The sequence below is a fragment of the Oryza glaberrima genome, chromosome 1 (genome assembly GCF_000147395.1).
Source record: "Oryza glaberrima chromosome 1, OglaRS2, whole genome shotgun sequence".
NCBI classification, from domain to species: domain Eukaryota; kingdom Viridiplantae; phylum Streptophyta; class Magnoliopsida; order Poales; family Poaceae; genus Oryza; species Oryza glaberrima.
The window spans coordinates 22587113-22604065 of NC_068326.1; the positions used below are offsets into that span (position 1 = coordinate 22587113).

Consider the following 16953-nt stretch of genomic DNA (forward strand, 5'->3'; position numbering starts at 1 on the left):
AGGCCCCCTTTGAATTGGAGGGAAAATGGAGGAAAAACAAAGGAATTGAAATCCTACACTATTCATGCCTTTGATTCGTAGGAATGAGAAAAGGAAAAACGTAGAAAACTTTCCTATTCCTACAATTCTAGATCAAAATCGTAGGAAATTTAACATCCACTCTAACCTCTTGGAAAACTTTCCCAGAGTCTATCTCTCTCATCTAATTCCTGCATTTTTCCTGTGGTCTAATCAAACGGTCATTCCTATATTTTTCCTGTGTTTTGCAATCCTCTGTTTTTACACTTGCATTCCTACCAAAATCCTGTGTTTTTCCTATTCCTCCGTTTTTTCAATCCTACGATTCAAAGGGGCCCTAAAAAATAAAGCAGGTGCAGATCCAGAAAATGGAGTCATTGAGGTCACTACTCAAATATAATGGTGTCAATACATATATATAAGAGAGTAATTCTTGTTTCTATAGTCTATTAGCAAAGCTGACATCAATGCTTAACACTATGGATCCGCCACTGTTGGTAAGAAATGAACGTGCTCTGCGTTCACCCATCCAAAAACAAATTGAAGAGCTGACACGGTACGGTACACAACGTGGGGACAAAAAAGAAAAACGAGTTCAGAACATACGGCAACGCTGATGCCCGATCGACCGCTTTATAGTTGCATTCTGGCTGGCATCTTGCGAACCATGCGGTTCATGCATTCGCGTTATATTACCAGCGTAATATCATCATCCTGTGTCTCTGCTGCCTTCGTACTCGGTGAACGGCCCGAGCTGCGTCACATATGTTCGTCTCTACACGAGTGTGACTCCTCATTAGTCATTTACACGATCCTTTCAAATGGAAACGATCCAAGGGATTTATAAAAGTCGACTTGTCCTTTGTGTTCGGTGAGCAGCTATCTGGTTGTGGTGGTGCCTCTTTATAGCTGACCGTCCCAAACGCTAGCTCAGAAACAGTTTAACAAAAGCAAAGGAATATATCTTACGCATCTCCTTTTTAATTAGTCGACACTAGACAGCTTATCTCCTTTCGTTTCTCTCCTAACCCGACCAAATCAGCAAAAGTCATGCGCATCACCATGGGGGATAAAATATAAACAAAACGAGATATCATAAATCAGATGCCCAGACGTTTTCTGAACTCTCCTCCCTGCTCCACTTCTTCCATTGCATTGCATCTTAATTCTGCCTCGAACTTGTTTCGTGGCTCGTAATCACAAGCAAGATGTCTCGGAAGCAACAAGGCGTCGTAGAGAGAGGAGGAGATGGCAAGGTGGTATGGGACATGGGGAGCTCGCTGTACGACTCCTACGAGCTGGCCTCGCTGTGCCGAATCCTGGACAGGCACATCGGCACCGACCTGCCGTCGTTGCACGGCGAGCCACGGCAGGAGGGGCTCGCCGCCGGAGCGCCGCCGCCGCCGCCTACGGAGAGGAACGGGCAGCAGGTCGTGGTGCTCAGGGACGACCGCCGAGGCAGGACCGGGACCGGCAGGAAGGTGACGCTGCGAACGCTGTTCAGGGCAGCGGCGTCATGGGCGATCAGGCAGAGGAAGGCGCATGACTGTGCCTGTGTTGGCGCAGCTACCACTGGAGCAATCCAACCGGTTGTCTCTCCGGGCCGGCCGGTAAAACTTTGATGTTCGCCGTTCGCGTCAGTTTTTTTTTCTTTTTTTCTGCTGGCATTTCTATATGTTTAGTCAGTTTGTTTCTATATGTTTAGTCGGTTTGTTGCAATCTGTGCAGCTTGTAATGTATCTTATTCTCTTCTAAATGGTTGTTGATCATGGAGCAACAATATCTGCAGGCATGAAGTATGATCCGTGATGGTTTCTAGTCCTAAACGGTGCACATCACCATCCGAGCTAGCATTGTGCACCACGTGTTATCCTCCTTCTTCCTCCTGGTGTTGGAAATTCGTTGATCGAGTTGAAACTCTCATCCTTCATCATGTGCTGCAGAAACTAACGCGTGCACAGATGATGGATGGGTGTGGTGTGACATGAAAGTGGATCAATGACACGCGGCACATTTAGGGGAGTGTGTCGTGTCTTGACTTCTTCATGCAAAAGTATACCAACCCTGTATAAGCATCTTTGTGCGGTGCTGATGTTGCTGTATAATTGGCTCTGTATTTATGTTCTGGTTGGTGTAATGCTGAATCGCTGATAAGTGATAACTAGTTTAGCCTTCGGGCTGGTGTGTTCAACAAAACCGGTATGGGACTAGTATTCGGACCCGGACTCGCGTCGGACTCACAGGCTCACAGCCGGTAGTTTCCATATAAAGCCGAGACCAACCACGCACAATAGCAGCAGATCGATCACGTATTCACGTCTCCCGTAGTCCCCTCTTCATCACACCCGGAGAAGAAAGCGATCGACCGAATCAAGCGAGAAGATGCAGGCCGTCGCGCGGGCCGCGTCTCGCTGGTGCAGCCGCTCGCTGCTTTCCCGGCCACCGGCGGCGGCGGCGGCGGCGGGCTAGCGCGGCTACTGCGGTGGTGGTGATGTGCGGTGCCGATGCGCCACCGCCGGGACGGGCGAGACCCTCGAGACGATTGCGACGAGGCTGCGTCGGCGCGAGGCTTACACCAACTGTGCCGCCTTCGCTGTCTCCGGCATCGTCACGGCACAGGTGCTGCGCTACTGTGATCTCACCAGCGGCGAAGGAAAATCGCGTGCTCGCGGTGGAGGAAAATCGCGTCCTCCACTCTACATCCACCTGGTAACAGGCGTTGTTGGGCTAGCATTGATATTCAAAAGCTCTCTTTGAAGTGGAGATCTAATAATGCTTTTTTAGATAATAGTTTTTTCATTAATCCGATCTCTATAGATATACACAGCCAAAGAGACCTAATAATTTACCTTCTGTTCTTGTGCTCACTGATATTGTTCGTCTAACAAAATTTATACTACTAGTGTGCTCGTTCTTACTACGCGTTTTGTACAAGAGAGGACTGGAAAGTTGGTGGAGACACGTCTCAATTTCTATTCTTTACCTGTTTAAGCCGGGTTTATAATATAATACATACAATTTCTTTCAGAACAAATATAATATATATGTTGCACTTGCATCCAACTAAATAGACATTTATTTTCAGGACTATATTGACCATTCCTCTCTCCAATTTATACCGCATTTGAGGCCTAAAGGACCTCAATTTCCAGGACTTTACACTGTCCACTCCTTTCTCTAGTATATACCACATTTGATGCGTAAAGGACCTCCACACAAGCGGACATATACGCATCTAACCAAATCTATTGTGTTTCTAAGCCGCCACATGTCAACTCTCGTAAATTAGAAAAATCTTAAAAATTCTGAGAAACAAAAGCATAGCCGCCACATGTCAACTCTCGTAAATTAGAAAAATCTTAAAAATTCTGAGAAACAAAAGCATAGCATATCTAGTCATTTATTTTCACTTCAACCGATGGGTCCACTATTTTAGTCCACACTACTGTGGGACTAATCTTGAAAAAAAATCAGCATATCATTACAACATATCATTTTTACTCGCATTTGAGAAAGTTCAATGTTTGGTCTCTTATAGTATTAGCACAAGTATGAATTGCCGTTGAGCTGCTTCTTATTATCAAAGTTTCACTTTATTACTTTCAACTAGTTAACTTTTATGCTTATTGTACTTTGGACCACCTTAATTCTCTATTTTCTAGCAATGTTTAGCCTTACTTTTAGGTCAAAACTAATTTAATTATAAAACTTTTTATGTGTTCGTAGCGATTTAAAAGTCAATGCTGAAAAAGAAATTACGTTGAAAATATCTTAAAATCAACATCAAAACTAAGATTGAAAATTTAAAGTTTGTTTTTTTTTGCTTTAGCTTATTAGACAGCCAATGTGTGGTTCTTAGCAAAGATAAGTCTCCCATATAGGGAGGAAGTTTGCTGATGTGCCAGATTCGACTTAAGATCGTTGATGTGTTAAAAAGTGGTTTCGGAGGGTCAAAATTAGGACAAAGGCAAAATTACCTAGTCCAAAATTTAAAAAGTAGAAAAAAAATGGTTTAAAACAAAACTTTGTTAATAAAAGATGGTCAAACTTTCATATACTCTTAATTTAATATAGAGGGAAAAAATTATTATGTTCATTTTGAATTCTACGAAGGACCACAATTATTGCAAAAAGAAGATACATATAGTACGATCTTGATGGTCCAAAGTATAACAATATAGATTAATCGATGAAGTGGTATATAGAATAATTGTACACTATTTATTAAATCTCATTCTATTTATAAATCGAGCTTTATACAATAAAAAATCCACTAGCCTGTTTTAAAAGGACAGGACAGCGAATGTTGGAAGGCCACAATTTAACCCCCGCTGAGGAGAGCATTCATTGCAAATTTGCAACACATGCTTTTGCATGACAAAATAACAGTACGATACATGGAACCTTCTCTTACTAGCAAGAAAAGCTATGTGCCAGAATCTAAGAGTACGCGAAAAATTCAGTAGTCTATTTCCAAAAACAGGAAATGGATTTTTTTTCCATCGAGGGACATCTTTCGTTTTATGCATGTGTTAACAACCAAATTTGGTAATATCGGCATCGGAGAGGAAAATGGGATCGAAGCGGAATCAAAGATAAGAATTGTCGTAGAAACAGAGTAAGAATCGGCTGGAGTCCGGATCGGCTACGATTAGGATCGGCTAAGTCTGGGTCAGATTGGGTTAAATGATTTAGCTGATTCCGACAATACGACTTGTGTACGACATCGGGTTCAGATTAATGTGCTTCAAGATGATTGCCACGCACGGATAGAGTCCTGGGAAGGCAATTGTATCTATTAATTAGGATATTTTATGTAAATTCCTTATAGATAAATATGGGCAAAAGTCTGCCACAAAGACTTATGGTATCTTAGAGTTTCTTAGAGATAATAGTCGTGTCCGGTATGGGCATATCTTGTAATTCTCGGGTATAAATAGACCCCGAGTCCTATGTAATTGATAACACACACGTTCAATACAATTTCAGCGCATCACCACCCTTTGCTTTAGTTTTATTTCGACGAGTTCTTGCTTTCGAGTTGAGCTGCATCGGTTTCGATCTTCAACAAGAGGTAAAACTTGTTATGACGGCTTGTATGCTCAGGATTAGTGCTTCCATCTTTATGATACTCTAATCTTGTTTATGTAATTCGTCGAGTTATCATATATTTTACATAATCTCTGGCAATATCGCTATCTAACCTATAATCGGCTAACATCCGTTAGTAGAGGGCAGCCGATTAGGTTAGATTTTGACGTTGATCTAGATTATATAAGATATCTACCACTCTATGAAACTTCCAGCGGTTTGATTGTCTAGATATTGTCCTTCTTTTCATACTTAATGCTGCATCAGTTGAGTTTGATCTATTAAGTCGTGCTTAGAATATCGATCTCTAGCCTGCCTTCTGGTTGTTGATTAGGGTAGCATCGGAGTTTCAGCCGATCTTATCTGATTTAGCTATATTTGTTTTATATGCCTCATTGACATGTTAAATCTGCCCTTTACGTCAAGATATTGTTATATTTAAGTATATTAAGATTTTGCTTGATATATTATACTTGTTTTAATATCCTGATATAGAGTAGTATCGGAGTATTAGCCGATACATGCTAGGTCTATCTGATCGGCTATGCTATAAACATATATAGTCCCGTTATTAATATATATTTCGATCTAAGTGATTTATACTGTCTCGGCATGGCGACCGATCTATCCCAATCACTTGATTTAAATATATATCGATATAAGAACTATATATTGGTAATATCTATAGCCGATCGAGTAGGTTTAGTTCTTTATTATCTATCTATAACCGCCGATCGATTCACATATGACATCGGCTCAAAAATAAATGATATGTCATCGGCACCTAGCCGATCGGCTATCATTTATAGATTTAATCGCGGTTCCTTTGCTTCTATTTCTTATTGATTACAGGATCAAATCAACTGGCATGCTCATACATCCGAAGGCGAGCTTTGGACCTGCACTGGAGTTAAGCAGATCTCCAGGCCACGTGTTTTCTGTCAACAGCATGTCGTTCAAAGTTATTAAAAATATTTTTAAAAATATCAAGATATATCAATATATGATATATTTTTTCACAAACATGCGAGTTAAAATTCGACTTATATAATTCAAAACAAAAATAAAAAATTTGACCAGTCAAATTTGTTATTTTTGTTTCTACTTGTATAAGTTAAATTCGAATTTGTATGTTTGTGAAGTGACATATCACATATTGATATATCGTACTTTTTTTTCTAATTTTTTGATAACTTTTTAAGTAACATGCAAAAACGAAGGAATATCCCTTAAGGGATGAATTGAGTTTTCCCCAAAAGACAAAGGAATGGATGTTGGAAGACCACAATTTATACCTTTGCTAACAAAACACTGATTGCAATCCATGCATAAGCAAGACAGAAAAAAAAAACTGCGGTACAACGCATCGAAGCTGATCTTACTAGCATGAAAAAAACCCGTTCATTTTCAATCCACAAGGATTCCTAACACGTGGGATTTCGTCCCACGCAAATGAGTAGCGTGCAAAACCTCCATTGATATGCCCCTGCAGGTTCGGGTTCCCCTGGCAAAAAGACGCTGTGCTACGGAAGGAAAGAGGAAAGAACCGTCTCCATCGAACGCGTTCTACCCATTAAACTCGATCAAGAACACGAACACGAGAGCAGCTTGCGCTGCTATTCTGAGGCCATCTCGGGCGTCCTCCGGCGGGCGGTGGGAGCGCCGTTGGTCTGGAGGTGATCGTCGGGCTTCACGCCGAGCGCCCGCCTTGCCGACTGCGGAGTCCTCGCCGCCGTGTTCACGGGTTTCACCTTCGGCTGTGGCCCTGCAAGCGAAAGTATCAGCCCAATTTATCATCTCGCTTGATTGCGCTAGCTATGATATCGATGCGAAATGATGTGAAATTGTGAATGATCTAAAGGTTCTTGCAAACTGAAGTGCTTTCTGGTACGGTGATAGCTACCCCAACGATGGCAAAATGGCAAATCAGATATGTAGATGTTGGTGTGCAAGAAACATCGGAACGGCTGTACCATAAATCAGATTATCCGAATCACTTTTTGGGTACGGCCATCCATCATATCATACGCCATCTTACCAAACAATGCATGCATTCCATTTGATGTTCTACAGGAAAACTGTATAAATTTTATGGATTTTCAGCTGAAAATCATACGTTCCAATGAATTCTATTTGCAGTTCATGGAATGAGATTTAAAAAATGTGGTAGAATAAATACCTGCTTGCCTGGGCGCCTTGCCGTCCGCCTTCTTGGCCGTCGGCAACCTGCCGTCGCTGCTGGCCGGCCGCGACCGCAGGGTGCCGTTCGACACGGCGGAGAAGGTGTGCTCCGGCGACATTGCACCGAACCCGTTCTCGTCGCCGTACAGCGAGTTCCCGTCGCTGCCCGAATCCGAGGCCCTGTCCTTGGCGACGTGCACGGCGCCGGCGGCCTTCTCCCTCTCCATGACCCTGTACGCGAACATCTGGAACGGCACGTCGGCGACGCGCGGCGCCTCGCCGCCACGCTGCCACGCCGGGAGCTTCTTCAGCAGCTGCGCCTCGATGTCGAGGTAGTCGACGGCCGGCTTGGGCGCGTCGTCGGTCTGGCCCTGCTGCTGCTGCTGCTGCTCCGGGTTCAGGATCAGGAACCGCTTGACGTACCGGAGGACGCGGCAGATGGAGGCGAACGCCGGCCGCTGCGCCGGGTCGGCGTGCCAGCACCGCTTCGTCAGCGCGGTGAGGTACTTGGGCGCCTGGAACGGGAACAGCGGCCGCTCGCCGGCGCAGATGTTCTTGCTCGTCTTGTCGCCCTGCAGGTGGTTGTCCTCGAACGGCACCTTGCCGGTCAGCAGCTCGAAGCAGATCATGGCGAAGCTGTACACGTCGGCCTTCTCGGTGCACCTCCCCGCCGCCGCGGCGTCCGCGACGCCGTCGGACCTGAGCACCTCCGGCGCGTACCAGATGCAGGAGTTGTCGTTGCCGTTGGCGTTGCCATTGGCGGAAGCTTTTGCGCCGCCGGCTGTGATGCCAGCTGGCTGCCCATATCCGGCGACCTTCACATGCACGTAGCCGCCATCGGGTTGGCGCGGCTTGACGAGCACGTTGGAAGGGTTCAGCTCGCCGTGGTTTATCCTCTTCGCGTGCAGGTACTCCATCCCGCGCGCGATCTGCAGCATAATGTCGACGGCGACGACGAGCGGGAACGGGATCCGCCGCCGCGGGCAGCTCACCTCCTTGACGTAGCTCCCGAGGTCCTTGGCCATGAGCTGGTCCATGACCACGAAGTACTCTTTCTTCTCCTCGTCGTGGAAGCAGTACGCGGCGTGCGCGACGTTCGGGTGCGCCACCGAACACAGGAGCGCGACCTCGGCGCCGGCGGCATCGGTGTCCCCGATGAAATGCTTCATCGCAAAGCTCTCCCCCATCCAATGCACCTCCTTGAGCCGGCCGCCGAGCCGCCTCCGGACGCTGTAGTCGCTGCCAAGAAGGACAGATGCCGGGTGCAGCTTCCCCATCGCCGCAGCGAGGAGCTCGGCGAGGCGGTGCTCGTTTTTGCTCAGAGGTTTCGACGCCGCAGGGCCTTTCATTTCGTCGAACATTTGCGACATCACCCATCTGTCCTCCTTCCACGCCATGTCCATCCTTGCAACGAGCTCTTGGGAGACCAGATATAGCTTGCCGAACGCGTGCTCGAACAGCTTGGGATCGAGCATGTCCCTGTCGTACTTCCTGGCGAGCACCAGCCGCCCCCTGGCGAGCTCGTCCGGGTCGGAGCCGGCGATCTCGCCGGCGGCGTCGATGGCCTCGAGCGCGACGGCGACGCACCACAGGACATTGTGGAGGTGCTGCTCCACGCACTCGGTGCCGTGCGCCATGGCCGCGGCGCGCGCCCACCAGCTGCCGCGGGGGTCCAGGCACTGCCTGACGTACGTCTCGGCGTCGCGGAAGGCGCGGTGGAGCTCGCGGAGCGGCGCCTCGATGGCGCGCCACTTGGCGCCGCGCTCGTCGAAGCGGAGCTGGGCGCGAACCTGCCCCGTGACGGCGGCTAGCGCGCGCGCGCAGGCGTCGGCGAGGAGGCGGCACTGCCGCGGGTTGATGCGGAGGTCGGCCTCGAACGCCATGAGCGCGTTGATGCTACCCACCGCCTCGCCGAGTTGCCGGAGCTGCTCCATCCCTATCGGCGATCAGCCTTGCCTGCCGATAGGACGATGGATCAAGTGCGCGCGCTCTTCTTGATTGCTTCTTTCTTCCTCTGCTTCTTTGGATGGCACGGATTGAATTCCTTTCCTGACAAGGATAAAAAAAAAGGGAAGAAACTGATGTCAAACGTGCGAAATTTTCATCCAAAGTGCTTTGATCGGCGTATGAACACGAACTTGATTGTGGTTTGATGATGACACCAAAAATATAAGGTAATAAATGCAGAAAGTAAATTTTATACATTTCTGAACATTTTACAGTTGTTGTTTCCATCTGTTTCTTCCAGCCTCCAACCATTTTAGGAACATTTTGGTGTGAACCGAGAAGCATCGAATCAGCAAAACAAAACTTCATCAACACTGCGCAATTCAGTACTTTTCATCTGAACGGAACATATTCAAACACCAAATAATTCAACGAAATAAACTAAAAAACTATTCAATCCATCAAACACAAAAAAACATACTGTAGGAAACAAGAAACCAAAAGATGAAATCGAAACAAAGAAGATTAAAAAAAAAACATGCACATGAAAGATGCCACTGAAAGATAACTCACACAAGCTTGTAGGATCGCGGCACCAGGGCAGCAGTCTGAAATCCTTATCCGACCATGGACCGGCGTCTTGCTTCAAGGATCGGCCAGAGAAGAAAAGCTTAAGAGAGAGGTGCGAGAGCTCTGACGTAGAGATCCCGCAAGAGAGACAACAAGGAAAGGGGGAGGAGTCTCCAAAGCAAAAGGAGGACGATGACCAGGATGCCGACGAGGAGAAGGAGAAGAAACAAGAAGAAAAAGGAGCAGGAAAGCGCCGTTTTGGAGGGGCTTAAACTGCAGGGAGTTATGGGGAGCAGCAAAGCAAACGCGGCCGTTTCCTTCCTGAATCGTGCGTGCTGCTGCTAACCGCGAGAGGTTTTTCACAGCCCCATTTTTAAGCAGCACACAGCAGTTGCTAAAAAGAAAAAAAAATCTCTCCCGTTTCTTTCTTTTTTTTGGCCATCGCTGTACATTGACTGGCTAATACTAGCACGCAGGCGAATGGTGTGCTGTCACTGGCCCAAATGCTCAATTGTTGCCTGAACTTGCTGAATTTACCGTGATGAGAAGAGTTTCCCGAATAGGCGTTCTAGGTAGGTTTCACATGCAGAAATTGCATGGGGGTGTGAGCCGTCCGATCATGCATCCAACGGGCTCTAACCACTATACAAAATACACTAACACTTGAGTATTCAGTCAGGTTCAGGCTCTTTTGAGACTTGCGACAGGTTGCTCTACGCTGTTTGCTTTCACAAACTGTATACGTGATGGTGGATAACGTAGCCGTCATCGTCAGGTGCTCGGTCGCTTGGCACGTCTCCAATGCCGCGCACGAACGGGGTAAGTGTGTGCTCTAACTAACGGCTTTGTACTTTCTGCTGGTGTAACCTCCTCTCCTACCGCCTTTCAGCCGCTGATACAAGTAGAAAACGATGCTGTACACTGACTCTGTGTGGCACGGCACTGACCGTTTCTCGCGCTGACGACCAACTCTGAACTCTGTACCATTGACCGGTATGATTTAAGGTATTTAATTTAATCCATGCCACCACGCAAAAAAAAAAAAAATCAAATCTGTCAACGTTCTCCACTTCTCCTCCCAGAAATAATGGGAGAGAAAAAAAAAACTATCGGACTATGGAACTGGAGTAGATTATCTAGTGAAGCAAATATATTTAGTTCTCTCTTTGGTGACATTTTGCGTTGCTTGTCACGGCGCCACTTTTCTTGCTCACGGCACGATTAGGCCGCCGCCGCCGCCGCCGCCGCGCCGAGAGCACAACGAGAGGCAGCGAGGGAGCGCCACGTGGCGGCTCACAGCCCGGACGACGTGGGGGAGGGGGGGAGGCCGGCTAGGTTCGTTGGTATCCGTTGCGGTAGTTGACGCGTCCTGGTCCGGTCGGTTGCCGGCCCAACCGCGCAAGAACTGCCCTTTTCGTGTGGTTGGCAGGCAGCACCAAACACAACGGCTCAGGTCACAGAAAAGTCGCGCACGACGCACCCTGGATCAATTTATATTTCCTTTTTCTGAATTAGCTCGGTCAGCAGAGCAGGTACTATAGCAAACTATTAGCCAGCTATAAACAGTAATAAAAGATAAGGAAGAAAAGCAGCGGGCTACAGATCTATAGCCAGCTGTAGTACGGACTTCAAAACACAGTGTGTATGACTGATGGGACCATATATTAATAATATAATAAACAACTATTATATGAATTGGCTATTAGATTGGCTATAGATAAATTAGAGCTAGTAACGAGCTATACTATTAAACTTGCTCTAACCGCTCTGGTGCGATCACAGGCAACCAAATGGAAAGAATTTTTGAGGATCTGCCACACAATAGTGGTTTTTGAGGACACATGAACTGCGCCGATTCCACCACACTCATGGACACATGAAGTGGCAGGCCATTAATTAGAGTCTGTTTAGTAAGGTTTAACTTTTAAATTTAACTCTAGTAGTTGAATTTAGAGTGAAGTTATAGAATAATTTGAATTCAGTTTGACCTATCTAGTTCATTCTCTGTTACTCCCTCCGTTTTTTAATAGATGACACCGTTGACTTTTTTTCACATGTTTAATCATTCGTCTTATTAAAAAAAAATTATGCAAATGTATAAGATATAAATCACACTTAAAATACTATGAGTGATAAAACAACTCATAACAAAATAAATTATAATTACGTAAATTTTTTGAATAAGACAAATGGTCAAACATGTCAGAAAAAGTCAACGGCGTCATCTATTTAAAAAACGGAGGTAGTATCTTATCGAGTGAAGCTGGAACTAAAGCTATACTAAATTTGTCCTTGTTCAAGCTTCTCTAACCACATTGAGTGGTTAACTACATTGTAATATAATCAATGAAACTCTATGTAAAAAGGTACTTTCGAATTCATTCTGGAGAACCTTCTTCGTACAATGGATGTCGTTGGATTTCCTACACCGACTCTTAGCTTGTTGATAGTAGTCATTTGCTATTTCACATCTTCCGTAGCTGCATATGGGCAAGCGGGCAATCAATTTGCAGTTCAGTTATCCTCTGATGATAACTTCATCTTTGACGCGGTTGCTATGTCACTACTAGGAAAACGATTTTTCATGGCGTTGGTCTATGATTTTCGCTGGCGGAAAAATACCAAAACCGTCAGCAAAATTGTAACGAGGGGATAAGGGGCACCGACCGCCAGTGAAAATGGATCTTTGCTGGCGGTCGTGTTATACCAGCCGCCAGCGAAGATATGTATATTTTCGCTTGCGGTCACTTAGGTGCGCCGCCAGCAAAGATGAATAATTTTCGCTGGCGGTTGTGTTATACAGACCGGTAGAGAAAATGCAATTATTTTTTCTGGCGGCTCACTTAAGCAACCGCCAGCGAAAATCTATTTTCGCTAGCAGTAGAAGGACAGCTTGCATAGATGGACCACCATCTATTAATATAGACCACGCGGCCCACCACCCGTCCACCACCCACCCGCCCCCTCTCTCCAGCTCCCCTCCCTCCCTTCTCTCCCTCGCGTCTCTCCTCCCTCTCTTCTCCACCGCCTCCGGCGCCATCCATCCTCACCAACCAGCTCCTCCCACCCCACAGTCGGCAGCGACGGTTTTGGTGTGGCGACGACAACGCGAGGTGGGCGTGCGGCGGCGACGGTAGGCGGGTGGGCGACGGCGGCGGGAGGCGAGCTCGAGCGCGGCGGCGTTCGGGAGCGGGCGGAGGCTCGCAGGGAGGCCGGATCCGCCACCGCTGGGCCGCGGGGAGGCCGGATCCACCACCGCCGTGCCGCGGGGAGGCCGGATCCGCCGCCGTCGACCTTGGTCCGTCGTCGGCTAGATTTGATTTTTTTTCTTTTTCTTTTTGCATGTTGTTCCAGATGATGCACATGTTTTGATCTGTGTAAATCATGTTTGATTGTGTAAATGATGTTTGATATGTGCTGATGATGATTTTGTATTTCATGTTTGAATTTGGAAATGAGCAGGGAATCTAGATGTTGATTTGAAATTTGAAATTAATGAATCACTGGGCGGCTGCATGACTATTTTCGCTGGCGGCTATCTTAAGCCAACGCCAGCGAAAATGTATTTTTGCTGGCAGCTGGCTTAAGATGACCGCCAGCGAAAATGGATTTTTGCTGGCGGTCAATAACCGCTAGCGAAGATCTTGATCTTCACTGGCCTTTGCTTTGTGGCGGCTGTAAATTCCGCCAGCAAAAAACCAAAATTGCCGTAACAAAAAATAGTTTCTGTAGCAGTGTGTGAGCGGTGATGTGTGCGAGTTCAAATCAACTGAACAATCAGGGCACTGATTTCAAGGATTTTTGTCTAGGTATGATGAGGACCAGGATCACACACAACATGTAGATTTTTCACCAACTATAGAAGGTGTGTTTCTGTGTGTTCCAAATTCCAATTAATTTTCTTGTTATCCATCAAACAAACCGTGATCGGTAATACATAGTCGGTTGAACTACAAACTATATACTAATTGGTTGTAACCTCTTTGAAGTAGAGACCGAAATACACTCCATTATCCCTACTACTATAAAAGGGCAGTCGTATCTTTCCTTCATCTCACATTGCACATACAACTACCCCATCCTCAAGAAAATCAGGAAGAACAAATCAAACGATTGGTTAAAAGGAAAATCAGAAAAAACGGTTGATCTTAGAGCAATCGGTTAGATCCAATCCCAGTATACTCACTCTCATATCACATGAGCCAGTTGCAATGCACGGGCGGCAAAACGTAGAGAAAACCGCTCTGTCTCTAAAAAAAAAGGAAAAAAAAAAGAACTCTTAACGAAACAAACAGGCCAGCTTATATAAATGCTACTCCATTAAAGGCCCAAAGCCACGACCGCAAATTGGGCCCAAAGGCCTAACCGCGTTAACCTGACGGCCCAACCAGGCGACCGCTCTCTCCGTTTTCCTCCTTTCTTGCGACTTCCACCTCATTCCTCCCCCTCCGACGACTCCGATCCGTAGAGATGGACCGGTTCCGACCTCTCAGGCGGATCCAGGTGGACCCCGAGCCCGCCGCCGCCGCCCCGCCCCCGCCGGCGGCGGCCGCCGCGAACGGCGGCGCGGGGGAGGACGTGTCGGCGGCCCCCGCGGCGGGGCTCCTCATGGCGTCAAGGGTGCGGCGCCGCTCGGCGGTGTACCGCGACTGCAAGGGCGACTACATCGGCATCCCCAACGACCCGTGCCTCACCAAGATCCTCTCCAAGCAAGGTGCCCCCCGCCCCTCCCGTTTCTTTGGTCGGAAATTCGTGTGCTGTGGCCTGCGGGGTGCGATCTTGGGTTGGTAGGTTCGGATCGTGCATGTTGCGGTGGTTCAGTTGCTTGGATCTGATCCGTGGCGGAGGTGTGATTTTCTTTTACCCCTCCGATGTGGCAGTGGTAGTTTGGATAATAAATTTGTCGCGAATTGTCAATCAGCTATTAGGTGTTGATTCGATCGATAGCTCCATATACAAGTTAAGCCCCCGTAGCAAAGTGATTTTGATTGTGCGATTTGATGTGCTGAACCATGCAGAGATTAGAGCTGCTGTGCAGTTTCTCTCTGATTTTTACTCTCTTGAGTGACATATAGAATTGGCTAATACTGCTCAATAGTTGGTTGACAACCTGATTTGATGCAACCTAGCTGCTAAAGGCGTTTTAAATCATTCGTTTGCGTGAATGCTGTACTAGTTTCTAATCATAGATGTTTAAGAGCCTATTGTAGCGTGAAGAATCTTCTCCAAGCAGAGGAAATTGTTTGCGGCACGGCAATTGTTGGTTCCTGCTGCTAAATATGTTGTACTATGCACAGCATATGATATTCTCACTATACCATGTTCTTTTTGTATTTAGCATCACCAGATTTCTAAAGCAGGTCATGACCTTTGATACATTGCAGGGGACAACAAAGTTCTGTTTGCAGATAAGGTATTGAAGTTCACTCAATCAGGAAAGATGAAAAGGCGCATCCTTGTGATCACAGATTTTGCTCTCTACCTTGTTGATCCTGATGCTGATATATTGAAGAGGAGGATAGCGCTCGCGGCTGTCGATAAGCTATGTATAAGCAAGCTCAGTGATAACTTCTTTGCAATCATCGTGCCAACTGAGTATGATTGTTTAATGGCCAGCACTAGAAAGAAGGAAATAGTGGATATTATAATTAAGGCTATTAAGAGCAATTCTGAATATCAGCCTCAAGTGGCTTCTTCTAACAGGTATATGGCTACGGTCTTTGTGATGAAGCTTTGGTATCCCATACTATTAACCATAGGATGTACTCTGAACAACATCTCACATGTAGCTAATTTTTCTGGGAATGCAAACGTATGAGATTTTAAATCCCAAAAACACTTGGAAGTTAGAACTGCTATTGATATCTATTTTCCTATTAGCATATACTTTATGAGAGCAAATGCCAACTGTCGTGATAACATTATTCGTGATTAGTTGCTACTTTTTACTGAACCTCTCAGCATTGGTTAGTGTCGTTGGGTTCAGTCTTCTGATCTAGCACCTCAGATGCCTTTAGACATTTACTGCATTTTGTTGCCAGTCTATGATAGTCTAATTTGTCAGGTTCTTCTCTCTGTAGGTTTGAATACCATGCTGCTGCTGAAGTGATTAAAGAAGTTGAGTTTGAGGAAGCTGAAGGTATGTATCTCATCCTTCATGAGCGCTAGATGATATCATTTGCTTGGTTATTGAGAAATTGGAATAGGTCTATTGTAGTGATTCTATGAGTTCTACACTCAATCGTGTGCATTTTCTTCCGGTGCCATTGCTGATTTTTGTTTAGCTAATGCTGGCGATCTATCCTGTTTCCATTAAAATTTAAAAGAAGGATGCAATGCGTTCTTAGATGCTATTGCTTCATACTTGACATTAGATTCGAAACACTTTTGCTTGATGAATGCTCACGTTGCTGATTTTTCAATACAGGAGGCGTTAAAACTAGGATCACGCACAAGGCGAAGGCGAAGTCATGATTGAGAAATTATGTATGATTGTTCCCTGTAAAATGTACAGTTCTTCGAGTTTCAAGGGATTCTTATCAGCGCTCTTTATGCAAAGTTCAAACAGACAATTCTTTGATGTATTGTGCCTTCTATTTTCTCTGATGTTTCTCTGGGAAAAAAAAAGGTGACCTGTCGCTGACTATATACACTATCGCTAGATTTTTCTTTTTATCATAGGCTATTGCCACATACTTTTGTGCTATTGGAATTTCGATTTTGTCTGTTAGAGTCTTGACGGCTCACTCTTTTGGAGAATGGAATAATTTATTCATGGCTAGCTCTATGTTTGTAGTCAACATTGGGCCACATAACCATTGATACAATCGAGACCAAAGTAGAAAAATGGAATATGTGGCCAGCTGTTAAACTGTTCCAGACTTTGGCACACCACCGTTGATTTGGGACGCTGTTCCACCAACTTATATGCCATAAAATATCTGCAAATGGTGCGCTACCACACTGTATAACAAAGGCTGTCCGTCCAATGTCTGTCCAGATCAGGGGAGGAGTTCATCTGGAGCACTGCTTCTTATTTAATAGTAATTCATTTTTTTTTTCTGTATAAACAACACAATCACAACCAAGCATGGCAAATTAGATATTGGGTATAGATGCTCCGTGAAAGCTGCCACGCAACTCCGC

At 45.9% G+C, this 16953-nt stretch overlaps 3 protein-coding genes across 4 annotated transcripts; 2 read left to right on the plus strand and 1 right to left on the minus strand.

Annotated features, from left to right (window-relative positions):
* Positions 1 to 1139: 1139 nt before the first annotated feature.
* LOC127760326 (uncharacterized) lies at positions 1140 to 2220 on the plus strand. Its single transcript, XM_052284568.1, has 2 exons — positions 1140 to 1628; positions 1808 to 2220. Exons 1-2 carry the CDS (start codon positions 1227 to 1229, stop codon positions 1811 to 1813), a joined length of 408 nt encoding a protein of 135 aa, XP_052140528.1. The 5' UTR covers positions 1140 to 1226; the 3' UTR covers positions 1814 to 2220.
* A 4164-nt stretch (positions 2221 to 6384) lies between these two features.
* Positions 6385 to 10121, minus strand: LOC127769562 (uncharacterized). 2 transcript variants are annotated; one of them, XM_052295161.1, is made up of 3 exons: positions 9811 to 10121; positions 7289 to 9339; positions 6385 to 6874 (listed from the first exon to the last, which is right to left on the minus strand). In XM_052295161.1, the coding sequence occupies exons 2-3, from the start codon at positions 9222 to 9224 to the stop codon at positions 6726 to 6728; spliced, it is 2085 nt and encodes a 694-aa protein (XP_052151121.1). In that variant the 5' UTR covers positions 9225 to 9339; positions 9811 to 10121; the 3' UTR covers positions 6385 to 6725. The 2 variants fall into 2 exon arrangements, with proteins under 2 accessions (XP_052151121.1, XP_052151128.1); XM_052295168.1 differs by lacking the exon at positions 9811 to 10121 and adding an exon at positions 9494 to 9620.
* A 4139-nt stretch (positions 10122 to 14260) lies between these two features.
* Positions 14261 to 16588, plus strand: LOC127763320 (uncharacterized). The gene is made up of 4 exons (XM_052287987.1): positions 14261 to 14521; positions 15192 to 15510; positions 15888 to 15946; positions 16235 to 16588. The coding sequence occupies exons 1-4, from the start codon at positions 14278 to 14280 to the stop codon at positions 16279 to 16281; spliced, it is 669 nt and encodes a 222-aa protein (XP_052143947.1). The 5' UTR covers positions 14261 to 14277; the 3' UTR covers positions 16282 to 16588.
* Positions 16589 to 16953: the final 365 nt, after the last annotated feature.

Excerpts from the sequence above, each read along its gene's own strand:
- LOC127760326 (XM_052284568.1), top strand. The coding sequence starts at position 1,227 with ATGTCTCGGAAGCAACAAGGCGTCGTAGAGAGAGGAGGAGATGGCAAG.
- LOC127763320 (XM_052287987.1), top strand. The coding sequence starts at position 14,278 with ATGGACCGGTTCCGACCTCTCAGGCGGATCCAGGTGGACCCCGAGCCC. Across the intron at positions 15,511-15,887 it reads CAAGTGGCTTCTTCTAACAG|GTTTGAATACCATGCTGCTG; the intron begins GTATATGGCTAC and ends TTCTCTCTGTAG. Across the intron at positions 15,947-16,234 it reads TGAGTTTGAGGAAGCTGAAG|GAGGCGTTAAAACTAGGATC; the intron begins GTATGTATCTCA and ends TTTTCAATACAG.
- LOC127769562 (XM_052295161.1), bottom strand. The coding sequence starts at position 9,224 with ATGGAGCAGCTCCGGCAACTCGGCGAGGCGGTGGGTAGCATCAACGCG. Across the intron at positions 6,875-7,288 it reads CAAGGCGCCCAGGCAAGCAG|GGCCACAGCCGAAGGTGAAA; the intron begins GTATTTATTCTA and ends TTTCGCTTGCAG.